The 14,076-nt window shown below is 41.1% G+C and overlaps 1 protein-coding gene across 2 annotated transcripts in view; it reads right to left on the reverse strand.

Annotated features, from left to right (window-relative positions):
• The window catches only part of ATP2C1 (ATPase secretory pathway Ca2+ transporting 1), a 136,201-nt gene that overhangs the window by 83,600 nt on the left and 38,525 nt on the right, over positions 1–14,076 (reverse strand). Inside the window, exon 2 of one of the 2 annotated variants that reach the window (XM_061586538.1) lies at positions 7,179–7,326. In XM_061586538.1, the coding sequence (XP_061442522.1) occupies positions 7,179–7,268 (90 nt within the window). In that variant the 5' untranslated portion in view covers positions 7,269–7,326. Of the gene's footprint in view, positions 1–7,178; positions 7,327–14,076 lie in introns of those variants that run through there. The other variant, XM_061586541.1, reaches the window with a different exon arrangement.

Below are 14,076 nucleotides of genomic sequence, written 5' to 3' on the forward strand. Positions count from 1 at the left end.
CACAGAGAGATGTTACTTCAAAATTCTCTCCGCAAAGATTAATAATATGAGAAAGAATGATAAAATCCAATGGCAATTCCCATCACTTGTTACAAGGAGTGAAGGAAGTTTACTCAGGGAGAAAGGGAGGAAAGAAGGGAGGGCTGCAGCAAACTGTGAAGGGGGGAGGACAGATCAGTCAGAAGTTGCTAGATAAATCACTGGAAACAAAATGGAATTCATGGAAGTTAGTGGGCAGAGAAAGGGGAATACCTGAGAGTGATGATTCACCCACCCACTAAAAACCATTGAAGCAAATCGTCTTCAAAGACATGTGGAGCGCAGTGGAGCCATACTGTTCTAAACTGTTCATATTATCAGTGGACTGGGTTACTACGAATTTTCATGGGGAAAACCGTGTGATAGCTTCTGTTTCCCAGTAACATCATGTGAACCATGCAAATACTGTCGACCACGGTATCCTTTTAGATCGCCTGGAGAGATTGGGATTAGGGGGCACTGTTTTACGGTGGTTCCGTTCCTATCTTTCAGACAGGCATCAACGGGTGGCATTGGGGGATGAGGTGTCAGACCCTTGGCCTCTCAATTGTGGTGTGCCACAGGGCTCTATCCTCTCCCCCATGCTATTCAACATCTATGTAAAGCCGCTGGGGGCCATCATCAGGAGATTTGGGCTGCAGTGTCACCAATATGCAGATGACACTCAGCTCTATCTCTCGTTTAAGTCCTCACCAGAGTTGGCTGTGGATACCATGACCAAGTGCCTGGAATCCGTAAGTGGATGGATGAAGGAGAATAGGCTGAAGCTAAACCCCAATAAGACCGAGGTGTTGCTCGTGGGAGATAAGAGGAGATTGGGAGATATAGACCTGGTGCTCAATGGGGTGAGGTTACCCCTGAAGCAACAGGTCCGCAGCCTTGGGGTCATTCTTGACTCCCAGCTGTCCATGGAGGCTCAGGTTTCGGCAGTGAGCCGGGCAGCTTGGTATCAATTACATCTGATTCGGAGGCTGCGACCCTACCTTCCTGTCCATCTACTCCCACGGGTGATACATGCCCTGGTCTCCTCCCGCTTAGACTACTGCAATGCGCTCTACGTGGGGTTACCCTTGAAAATGGTCCGGAAATTGCAGCTGATACAGAATGCGGCGGCATGCTTGATTAAGAATAGCCGTCGCCGTGATCATATCACTCCGGTGTTAGTAGATCTACACTGGTTACCAGTTGCCTACTGGGCCCAATTCAAGGTGTTGGTGTTGACCTTTAAAGCCCTATACAGTTTCGGCCCAGTTTATCTGAAGGAGCGCCTCCAGCATCATCAATTGTGCCGCCTGACGAGATCAGCCACACAAGGCCTTCTCTCGGTCCCACCAGTTAAAATTGCTAGACTGGTGCGGACCAGAGAGAGGGCATTTTCAATTTTGGCACCGACCCTCTGGAACTCCCTTCCTTCCGACCTTCGCCATGCCCCCTCCCTGATAGGGTTCCGCCGAGCCTTGAAGACCTAGCTATTCAGGCAGGCCTATAGGATCTCTGGGGTGGACTAATCTTTAGGCTGTTGTTAACTGGAAGGGTGGTTTTTAGCTTAATTATTATTATGGTTCTTTGATATTGTATTTTACTGTGTACTGTATGCCGCCTAGAGTGGCCGTTAATTTGGCCAGATAGGCGACATAAATAATTTATTATTATTATTATTATTATTATTATTATTATTATTATTATGTGAGTAGCACCAAATACACACTAAATCACTGTGTAGATGAGCCCAAATTGTGCTGATTTGTAGGATACAAAAAGGATGTCAGATGTCCTTTAGTAGCAAGGAACATTTTGCTGAGACAAGATAGGATAGGTGTGATGCTCAAATAACTACAGCCACGGCGATAACATAAATCCTATAAGATCAAGAAAAGGCTAGCTGGAGTCTAAATACATTTTTTTCAACATTATTATAACAAACTTTTATCTTGAATGGTACATGCTACACTATTTGTAAACAGGTAAAACTCAAATTATTTTTGTTTAGCTTACCTCCAACTTATTTTGATTTACCAAGCCCCTCTTCATAAAAAAATATTTTCCAAGGCTAAACACAAACAGTTACAGTTATTATTATTCCACAAATTGTGATCTTGCAGCAAGAGTATGCATTCAAAACAAACACTTGCCACTATTTTTAAAGAGTTGTATAATATTGACAGTTTGGAGTCCTATTTGTTAGCCATATCTCAAAGCAAATTCAGCTCCAGCAGCAGACTTGACACATTCAAGAGACATGCTTTGGTTCTGATCATTTTATCTAAATTAAAATCTTGCCCTATTTAAATGAGACTCTTGGGCTATAGTCTTCAAATCAATCATTCTCTACCTTCAGACTAACCTACTGAAGTCTTGGTTGAATGCATTTCAGCCTCCAAATTGTTTAACAGAAAAGCCAATTAAGATTTTCAGCAATTGGTATAGCAATTCCCAGTACTCATCCCACTGAAACCCTAAAAGATTTCAGGCTTCCCATTTTGAGGTCTCACTAGAAAGCAATGTTAAGAGATACATCCTTATTTTTAGCTCACATCACCATAAGCAGAACAGATGCCTTTTATTTGAAGCACATTGTCTGGACTATCCTTTAATTCTGAGATTGTAATCTAGCAGCCCAGATAAAATCTAGCTATGTTTTGCTAGCTATTCCACAGTGCAGCTCTATTACAGTAGCAGTTGGTGGGGCAAGGTGACGTTGCGCACTTGGCTTCTGGACAGAGAGTGTCACTGCTGTTTACCAAGTCTGAGGAGGAGGAGGTGCAAGGCATGGGAAGCTCTGCATGGGATGGGCCCAGTTGAGTGCCACCGTGCCCGCACTATGCTGAACTCCCCATTCCTCATCCCTCCCCCTTTCAGTAAGCAGCAGCGACATTTGGTGTCTGAAAGCCAAGTGTGCAATGCTGCCCCACCTTCTCCACCACACCAACTGCTACTGCTCTATTATTTACACAAAGATGTTAAAATGTGCCAGTGTAGTATAGTGGTTAGAGTGTTGGACTACAGCCTGGGAGACTAGGGTTCAAATCCACACTCGGTGACCTTGGGCCAGTCACTGCCACTCAGCCTAATCTACCTCGCAGGGTTATTGTGGGGATTAAACAAGGAGGAGGAGAACCATGTACATCACCTTCAGCTCTTGATATTGCACATAAATGAAATAAATAAAATAAAATAAAATAAAATAAAAAATAGAGAGAGGTAGGCAATTTGTTCAGCATAAAGCGTGTTTCTGAACTGTTGCTATTTTTGGGTGCGATTCAATCACATAGTGGCAAATTCAGCTCGCGCACTTAAAAGTTGATGTGGCGCTCTTATGCAACAAATCTGATTCCCCCCAAAATGGGACTTTTTACAATAAGGAAAGTGATGGGGAAATGCACTGGAAAGTGTGGGATAATAATTGTATGATGCAACATTATATAACCCCTCCTGCAAACAAATCATCATAATAATAAATAGCTGACATTGTCTAACCTCCCCACAAACCTGGGCAAACAAATCAGGATGAATGCTCAATAAACAGGTCACCTGGAAGCAACCCAAGATCCACATTTAGAAATATAGCTAACTACCTACTGAAGTTGCTTGTAATGAATGCAACTTGCATATATTTATCATTTACTAGGTGAATGAAGTACTATTCTTATTCTACAATATTACTACTTTATAAAGTGGGTCCATCATAATTAAAAGCTTGTCAGATTATTAAAGAACCTGCTGTTTGTACTTTGTTATCAAACTAGCTGCAATACAGTTAATAAGAGCTTCTGTATACTCAGCTTGAATACAGACTTTTAGAAGTTTTTGCTGGCAGAATTTTAAGCTCATCTCTGTAGTCGTGAGGGCTAAAAATATGCTGTTTGACAAAGTGAATACTAGGATGGTCAGGACACAGGGCTGGCAACTTAAAAAGTATTTTGGGGAGCTACATACAGTTGATAAATAAGTTGGTTATCTCTGAATGGCTGTCTCTTAAAATACATCACCGTCATCTGCCAAGTTAACTCTTCCCACAAAGACACCCAATTCTACTGAAAATCTGCAAGCATATATTTCGGTACATCCGCAATCACATAACAACAAGCATATATCTGAGGTGTCAGCAGTATGCTGATGATACCCAGCTCTATTTCTCTGTAACATCTGAATCGGGAGAGGCTGTGCAAGCCCTGGACTGCTGCCTGGACTCAGTGGTGGGCTGGATGAGGGCCAATAAACTGAGTCTGAATCCTAGCAAGACAGAGGCACTCTGGGTTGGTGGTTCCCGAGTTCAGATAATTGGCAATTTGCCTGCTTTGGATGGGGTTGTACTCCCTCTGAAAGAGCAGGTCCGTAGTCTGGGGGTGGTCCTGGATCCATCTTTGTTGCTATAGGCCCAGGTGACCTCAATGGCTAGGAGTGCCTTTTACCAGCTTTGGCTAGTAAGGCAGCTGTGACTGTTTCTGGACCGGGATAGCCTGACCACTGTTGTCCATGCACTGGTAACCTCTAGGCTCGATTACGGTAATGCACTCTGTGTGGAGCTTCCCTTGAGGTTGGTCTGGAAGCTGCAGCTGGTGCAAAATGCAGCGGCAAAACTGCTCACTGGGGCAACATGTCACCCAGCTGCTGAAAGAATTGCACTGGCTGCCCATTTCCTACCGGGCCAAGTTCAAGGTTCTAGTCTTGATGTACAAAGCCCTGTACAGCTCGGGACCAGGATACCTGAAAGACCGTCTTATCTCTTATATACCCAGTCAATCACTGTACTCTGCAGGTGAGGGCCTCCTGCAGATACCATCTTATCAGGAGGTCTGTTCCACACAACATAGGAAGTGGACCTTTAGTGTGGCGGCACCTACCCTGTGGAACTCCCTCCCCTTAAATATTAGGCAGGCGCCATCTGTGTTATCTTTTCGGTGCCTATTGAAGACCTTCCTCTTTCAACAAGCCTTTTAAGTTGAGACCTTATCCCAGTCTGTCTCTGTGCTGGAATTGCTTTTTAATATGTTTTTAAACCTTTTTAAAAAAAACCAATATGTTTTTAACCTTTTTTTAAAAAGATGTCTTGAAAGCTTTTTAAAAATGTTTTTAAAGATGTTTTGTTTTAATGTATTTTAAAGTCTGTTTTTATGATGCTTTAAAGTGTTTTTAGTGCTTTTGTTTGCCGCCCTGGGGTCCTGCTGGGAGGAAGGGCGGGATATAAATCAAATAATAAACAAATAAATATATTTCTTTACATATTTTCCTACCACCTCTCCTCTCAGGTTCAAGGAAGCTTCCAGCAAAAAAATATGAAATACCAATGACAAAGACACTAATATTGTACCTTTAACACAGGGGTGGGAACCTCATGTCTGAGGGCTAAATGAAGTCCTTCTAGGCTGGCTTCTCTATCTGGCCCTTGGACTCTCCAGAGGCCATACCACCTCCCCAGGCCATATCCCTCACCAGCCTTGTTTTATGCTCTCCTTGAGTGTTAGAATGTGTCCTTCAACTTTGATAATGTCTCTTGGGACTCATTCACACAGGAGCTGAACTTCGCAGTAGACTCAGCTTTTGCCATTGCGATAGATTTGCAAGGTTCACACTTCCTACCTTCAAATCCTCTGTTTTCCTTTCACACAAATAGGCGTTCCACTAGAAAGGTTTAGTATCGCTGTTTCCTTGTGGCCCCTCCCCTAATTTTACATGTTTACTCCCTCCGGAGTATTGATATTGCTAATGGAGAAGGGGTTTTTTTTGTCAGTTTCATTGTTTCTTGCCAATTGCATGCCTCTCCTGGCTTCTGTGTGAAACTGAATAGAGGGGGGCGTGAGTGAAAGGCAAAGTAGACAGCAGCTGCCGCAGCTTTTACAAGCAGCAAAGAGAGAGGGAGCTGGCGATGGGGCATAAGAGAGCCCGTCCACTAAAACAATATTGAGGCAAAGCGCCTACAGAGGAGCGCAGCAAAGCTGAGAAGGTTTTTCCTTTCCTTTTCACATTACAATTGGATTGGGTTGATATGGGAAAACTGTGTGATAGCTGCTGATTGCCTGCCACATCATGTGAACCATGCAAATTAAATGGAGATGCAAGTAGCATCAATCTCACAGTAAGTTGCTATGTGAATGAGCCCTTCCTTGCCTGGATGGAGGATAGAGAGAGGTGGGTGTAGAAACTAAACTACAGTAGGGCCCCGCTTTGCAGCACTCCGCTTTGCAGCATTCCTCCGATACAGCGGTTGTCAATTGCAGAAAGGCCCCGCTCCTACGGCACTTGTTCCACTTTTACAGTGTTTATCGGGCATCTGGTGCCATTTTAGACAATGATAGTAAATGTGTTCCATTTTATGGCGGATTTTGCTTTACAGCAGTGGTCCACAACGGAACCTGCCATATGAGCGGGTCCCTACTGTACACAGGCAAAATTTACATTAATTGTTCTGCCCACTTTTGCCTCTCACCTCACAACTGGCATGTGACCCCCCCCCCTCCGTTGGTTGCTTTGCTGGCAATGTGGCTACTGGGCTGAAAAGGTTCCCCACTCCTACTTTAGTACAATAACCACATATTGAAAACATTGGTTCATAATATGCAGAGCAGCTATATAAAACAACTACAGCATCTCCCAACATCAGATTCTCTAAACAGGCATTGCATTTTCTCTTCCTTCCTTCCACAAAAGGGAATTGTCACTGTCCAACAGCATACCTGTAAACCATGCTTAATCCCCATTTATTCCTTTTGGTTTCAGTCTGTCAATAGCAATACAAGGAAGCTTTCAACTAAGCCAGTGATTCACAAACTTTTTTCCCCTTGAAAATTACTGATGGTCTCGGCAGAAGATTTAATGATTTTTCTGCCTCATGTAGCAATTGTAATGCACTGTGCTAGATGCTGTATGATTTTAATTATATTTTATTTATTCTATTGCATTCCATAGAACATAAATTGTGATACAATAAAATACTATCTCTCTCTCTAGCTGTCTCTATGTAAAAGAAGCAATAAAATGCAATTAAAAGCAATATGAATATTTAATGCAGATATGCCATAGACTATCTGAAGCTTATGGACTACTGGTAGTCCACACATCACAATTTGTGACCTGAACTAAGCAACTATTTTAATATAAATAAACCAAAAAACCAGGGAGAAAATAGAAGCCAAACTAACCTCTTGTCTCATCTTCTCTTGCTCATCTCTCACATTTCCTTTCCTTCTTCTCTGAAGCAAACCTCCTTTCATACTCTCTCTGGAAACCATTTTTTTTTCTTGATAGTACCATATGACACAGACACACAGAGAAAAGGACAAAACCCACCTGTAACAAAAAACCAGAGGAGACTTTTCTAAGAGTTCTTAAAGGGACAAGGCAGAACTCATTAATGGTAGCAATACTGATAGGCTTTTTTCTTTGTATGAAAACCGTATCTGAGCCAACATTTCTTAGAAGACTTTTTTTCTGTTCTGAGGTTTTTTGTTTTCACAAACCCCTGTAAAAGAACGAGAGAGAGAGAGCACTTTAGTACATTTTCTTTGCACATTTCTCCACCTCGCACACATACACAATACCCAGAACAATGCTAGGATTGAGGCATTGTGGAAGGTGCAAAATGGTGGCTAGGCTGCCAACACAGTTGCTTATGTTATACATTTAATAAATAAATAATTAATAATAATAATAAAGAACACAATTGCTTATGTTGCAGTGATAGCTTTAAAAACCCTTCAGGGAAAAAGGAAGAAACTGTGATGTTTCTGATGGTGAACCCTTCTCTTCTGAGAAACTTTTGGAGAATTTTTCCTCTGCCCTCAAGAAATTCTGTGAAAAGGATTCCCCAGTTTGTCTGCCCACAAATGAGGGTGGAAAATTTTAAGAGGCCATTTGCACACTATTCTAATATAAATCTTCCTGTTGAACTGCATGATAATAGATTAACATTAAATACATATAAATATTTTACATAAAGTGTGTGTCTCTTAGGTTAACAAGAGAATTTAACTAATAAAGTTATACGTGGGGCCTTATTAAAATTAGCTATGGGGGGAGTGTTCTAAATTGAAGCCAGACTTTAAGAGCATGCAGCACAATATTTTACATATTTACTTAGAAAAATAGGTTCCAAGAGTTCCACAAAGTCACTCACAAGTAAAGGAGTCTAGGCTTGCAGCCTGAGTTCTTAGTCCTAAAACACAAAGCCAAATCCTAAACCATGTTTACTCCAAAGTAGATCCTTCTAATTTTTGATGCACTTACTTTCAGGTAACTATCCTTAGCATTGTGGACTCCAGATACAACTACTGCAATAAAAAAGATAAAAGGTAGCAATCCCAAATTCATCCACTATTAATTTCAATGAGACTGACTTCCAAGTGTGTCTTGTTTGGCAAAAAGCAATTCCCTAAGAATATCTACACTGCAAATTTAAACTAGTTTCAAACCTACTCAACTATGATGCTGACCATGGAATTCTAGAACTTGTAATATTGTCAAGAGGATGGGAACCGCTGACACAAAATTCTCAGTATACTCCCAGATCTATAGTTTGCATGTTTTTAGTTGTTTGTGTGTGTTTTGCTGTTGTTTTGTTTTTGGAGGAAGATGCAGCTGTTAGACAAGTTTCAAACTGGCAGATCACAATGCCAGGTTGGTGATTAGCTTGCAATACAATCTTTATCACATTTCTTGAAAAGGACCAACCAACACAGTGTACAATTTAATTGCACTCATGTAATTAACATTATGTTGAGTTGGGCTTTAAGTTCTGCTGTTTTATGGGACTTGCTTCCTACAAGTGTGTTCACTTACTCCTTGCAAGTGGCTGAACAAGTGCACTGCTGCACAGGGCTGAAACTGACAGGTGCACATCATACCTCTAGCTTCCCTGATGCAATGGACTTGTCTCATCCATTCTTCCCCTGAGCCTGTCACCCATTTCTCTTTCTTGTCTCCAAGTACAGTAAGAAGGGGAAGGAAGCAGATGAGAGAATTGTGGAAGGAACAGGTAAATTTTGTGTTCCCTTGAGGCAAGGATGGGGAACCTGTGACGCTTCAGATGTTGTTGGACTCCAGCTCCCATTAGACTCAGCCAGTATGGCCAATGGTCAGGGATGATGCAATCTGTAGTGTAACAACATTTGTAGAGCCACAGGCTCCCCATTCCTGCCTTAAGATACTGTGGGTATATCAACAATGCAGGGAAAGGAATGCAACTCCTTCTTCACTCTCTCTTTGGTCAACTTTGCTGAAATACCAAAGATTTCCCTCCTTTCCTTTACCTTCTTGATTTCCAGTTGTTCAGATGAAGCCTTCCAGCAGCTTACAATGCCACTTTCCAGCTCTATCTCCATGGGTTTGAGATGGCCTCTCCCTCGGTGTACTTTGATACCCATGGCAACCACTGGAAGCTGGCAGCCTACCTCTCTCCTTCTTTCCAATAAGAATTCACCACTATATCTGGGCATGCTCACCAGTGTCTAAAGCCAAGGCCTAACATCATAGTGCTAGCAAATCTGAGTGTAGTTTTCCCCCAATTATTATTTCCATCTGAGCGGACAAATTTAGCCTCAGGCTTTTTTTCTCCAAGGAACACACATAATTGGATTATCATGGCAGTTTTGCAGTTAGTAGTAGTTTTTTTCTGACAGTTACCTCTTTTTTTGTTGCCCATGGCAGCCATTTTGTGTTGGTACCTACACTACCTTTATCAAGATATGAGTACTGGAACCTCATTTATTTATTTTTTATGAAAAAAAGCACTAATCATTTCACAAACAATTATATGGTAGCAGAACTTAGGTTATAAAGGAATGTTCTCCTGGCAGTGTTATTTTAAGTGAACAGGGGAAAATATGTATATCTGAAGAAGCTCTGTCTTTATTGACTGCAGGAATTCAACAGCTGCAGAGTTCCCCTTCCTAGGAATAGCTGTAAGTAAATCTGTACTTGTTAAATTACAGCACAGTGCCACTGTCACCAAAGGGGGGCAAGACATAAGAGATTTAAAATAGAAACTGGCATGATCATTGATGTTAACAATGAGAAGAAATGCTTTGCTGTTAGGGTACAGTATTTTCACTTAATTAACCGGCAAGTGTTTGATATATATTACACACCCAAAGACACAAAGACACTCTTTTGTTAAAGCAAGAGGATGCTTCAAAATGTTATGATAAAATGAATACCTTGGTGATTCTCTTGAAAGCTTGCTGCTGCTGCTGCAACTTCTTTTTTGTTGTTGTTGTAAAGCAAAAGATCATTTCTTACCTAAAAGTCCAGTTTTATTTCTTTTCAAAGCAACCTGTTCAATCTCTTTTGTTCAGCTACAAAAGTTATTCTGGGAGCAGAACGTTGTTACCAGCTGTTGCTTCTTTGCAAAAATGCCATATACACTTCTCAATAGCACATAATCATAGAACAATAGCTAAACAAGAGGTGCCATCACGGGGATAGTGAACAGAGTGTTGTACTTAAGTCAGAGGGAGATGGGTTCAAAACCCCTTCTCAGCCATACATCTCAGAGTGATGTTGTGCTATCAACTTCTTCATCTTCACAGGGAGGTGTGATGAGGAAGGGGGAATCAAGTATGCTGCCATGAGATCCTTGGTAGGAGGGTGAACTAAAATTAATAGTGGCATCTGACATCCCTCATCACACCCTTGCAGGTGGCAAGACTATGGAGCAAGATGCTGACACCCAGCCCTTTTGGAGTAGTATGGTGGAGAACTCCTGTTATGTGTCCCACATCATTAAGACTTTCCTCTTTCAACAAGCCTTTTAAGTTGAGACCTATCCCAGTCTGCATCTGTGTTAGAATTGCTTGTTAATATGTTTTTTAATAATGTTTTTAACCCTTTTTAAAAAGATTTTTTTAAGCTTTTTTTAAAGCTTTTTTTAAAAAAAATGTTTTTAACATTGTTTTATTTTAATGTATTTTAAGGTCTGTTTTTATGATGTTATAAAGTGTTTTTAGCGCTTTTGTTTGCCGCCCTGGGCTCCTGCTGGGAGGAAGGGCGGGATATAAATCAAATAATAAACAAATAAAATAAATAAATAAGACTTCCAAGGTAACACGGCGGGAGTGATGGGGATCTGCTAAACATCACAAGGCCAGAAACAACTGAAAGAGTTACAGCTTTTATTGATACTTATCTAATAATACATGTTTTCACAGGATCACACAGGAATGGAGCTGCCAGCCTTTTGTTTTTTGTCAGTGCCTTTCAAAACTATGTGATTGAGAAGCAACACCTGTACCTTTCCCCACCACCACATCTCCATTTTGTAGAGCTCTGGAGTCTGTTGCCCTTCAGACTGAAGGGACTGAATGTATAGCCTGAGACTGATTCTATTTTCCCCCTTTCTGGTTTTACCTCTTTAGTCCCCTTTTAATATCACTCCCCTTGAATTGTTAACTGTATTTTATGTATTTTTATCTATTTAAATGTTTTTGTGTTTTTATTTACTGTCTATGATGGCATTGTGAGCTACCCTGAGTGCACTATTGTAGGGTAGAAGGGCAGGATAGAAATATTTTAAAGAATCAAACAAACAAATAAATACAGTAAGTTGTTGGACTACAACTCGCACCATTCCTGGCCACTGGCCACATTGGTTGGGGCTGATGGGAGTCGGAGTCCAACATCTGGAGGGCCACAGATTCTCCCTTCTTGCCATATGGGACACCGCATACTTGTTACAATGCCATCTGTCATGCTTTAAAAAGCAGGGAAATTGGGCAGCTATAGTGAATGCACCAGGGGATCAGGAGACCTGAACTCCTCTCTGAGATATTGTACTGCCCTACAAATCGGTCAAAATGCAAACACCATTTGGGTTGATCTTTCACAGTCCAATCCACTTCCTGTGTAGCTTGGAAGAATTTGGTGACATGTGCCTCTGAGCTTTTAAAAGTTTGATAGAAATATCTGTTGGTTGTAGGTACATTCTTAAACCGCAAGTTTTTTTGCCTGTTAGTGAATATTAGTGAAAATAACATAAAAATGGCATTATATTATGGAAAATTGGTTTGCAAAAATGTGTATATTGTAGTAACCTTTACCTGTTTTAGTTTTATTGCTGTTTTGATGTTGTGATACTTATATATTATGACTTTGTACATCGCTCAGAGTGGCTCGGTTTCCAGCCAGATGGGCAATAAATAAATCGCAGAAATAAATAAAAATAAAAATCACATACAAATGTGTTTTTAGCAGAAATTCATACTAAAATGTGGACAAATTTTTATGAGGATTTTTTTTTAAAAAGAGTTGTTGCTGACAGATTTGTCCATCCCTAGCACTATTACGTGACGGCTAATTGCAGGGGGAGGGGAAGTGGAAGACACTTTGTTTCCATATTCAGTTATGCTCTTTAACAGCAATCCAAGACGAATATTTAGAAGTGTCCTATTTGGCCATGTAAAATGGATAAATGCACAAAAGTATCTGTGCTTTTTTTAATTGAGAGACCTCTCTACTAGTCATGAGAAATGGCTGTATTTTAGCCCTTCCAACTGGGACCCACCTAGGAAGTTGGGATCTGTTCTGCTGTAGTCTTATAACATTTATAAACCAGTAAGGGTGCCTCCAGATAGCCAGTATTTTGCAGGAGTGATTCAAGCACAGGATGAGTGCTCATTGTCATATAACTTTCCCACAAACAAATCAAAACAAATGCTCAGTAAAGACTGGAATCTGGATACAGGGCTCCTGCAGATAACCTATTTATTGAGCATTCATTCTGATTTGCTGACACAAAGCTGACACAGAGGTTAGATTGTATCAGGTCTTTATTGAACTTTTATTCTGATTTGTTTGCAGGGAAGTTATATGACAACGAGCCTTCTTCCTGATTTGCTTGTGGGGTGGTTACACGTCTTCCCTTTAATCATTAAATTCCTCCCCCGAAATACTGACAGTGTGAAGGTGCTCACAATCTAATCTCCGCATAAGGTTTGTGCAGGCAAACCAGGTTGGTCAGTAAATAGGTCTCTGGAGGGCACCTCGGAAGCATCTAGACCAGTGATTCTCAAATGGTGCGCCCAGGCACACTGGTGCGCCCTAAGAGGTGGCTAGGTGTGCCTCAAATACTATGAAAGTATATTTTAAAAATGAGAAGAAACCCATTTGTATAGGGTAAGTAATAGTTTTCTATAGTTTATTTTTATTCATAGTTTAAAATATATTAATATATTTTTTATTTTGTACAGGAAGTGTGCCAGAAAATTTCTATATGTTTTACAGTGCGCCGCGAACTAAAAAAGTTTGAGAACCACTGCTCTAGACATCCCTTTTATTATGCATTCATGATGATATCAGCATGGTTATATGTAATTCCACTTTCAATACCATTTTGCGTATCAAAAGTTTTGGAGCACTCATACTTCTTTGCTTCCAGTCAATGGATACCCCGTAACTTATGCTGAAATCCTGTAACTTTTTATACCACAAATGTTCTAGTTTTTTGTTTTGGTCCTGCTTTTGTTGCACTATAGTGCAAGAGTGCTCCTCCAGACAGCAATAATGTGGGAACAGTGGGGAAACATCACAAAACTACTAATAAAACAGAATGACGAGCTAGAGGGAGCCCCAGCTGACGAAGCGTCAAGGCGAGTTAAGCAGCAGAGCGAAAAGAGGGTAAGTAGCTCCCATTTATTCCATTATTTAATTGAAGTAAAACAGCTCAGAGCAATAAATAATAAGGGCAGCCCAAGGTCACCCTGAGCTAGGAGCCAAATCCTGAAAGAACCTATATCTTAGGAGACAGATCCTAGGAGAAGGAAGCCCATAGAAAGCTAGTTTTCAACACCACCCTAGCAGGAAAGCTTCAGGGGACACTGTAAACAAGGCTAAATTCCAGTCGGAGAGAAGGGGGAGAAGGAAACTCCACCGACACATACAGGGAGAGAGTCAGCTCAGTCCTTGCTAAAAAGGGCAGCTTCAGCCTTCCTGAAACACAACCACAAGCTCTGTTTCCCTAGGTTAAAGAAAGGTCAGGCTGTTCTAGGTGGGAAAACAACAAACACAAAAGACTTGCCTGGAAGGCGCAGCCCCTTGATTAGATTAAAA

The sequence above is a fragment of the Rhineura floridana genome, chromosome 10 (assembly GCF_030035675.1).
Source record: "Rhineura floridana isolate rRhiFlo1 chromosome 10, rRhiFlo1.hap2, whole genome shotgun sequence".
Classification (NCBI taxonomy): Eukaryota; Metazoa; Chordata; class Lepidosauria; order Squamata; family Rhineuridae; genus Rhineura; species Rhineura floridana.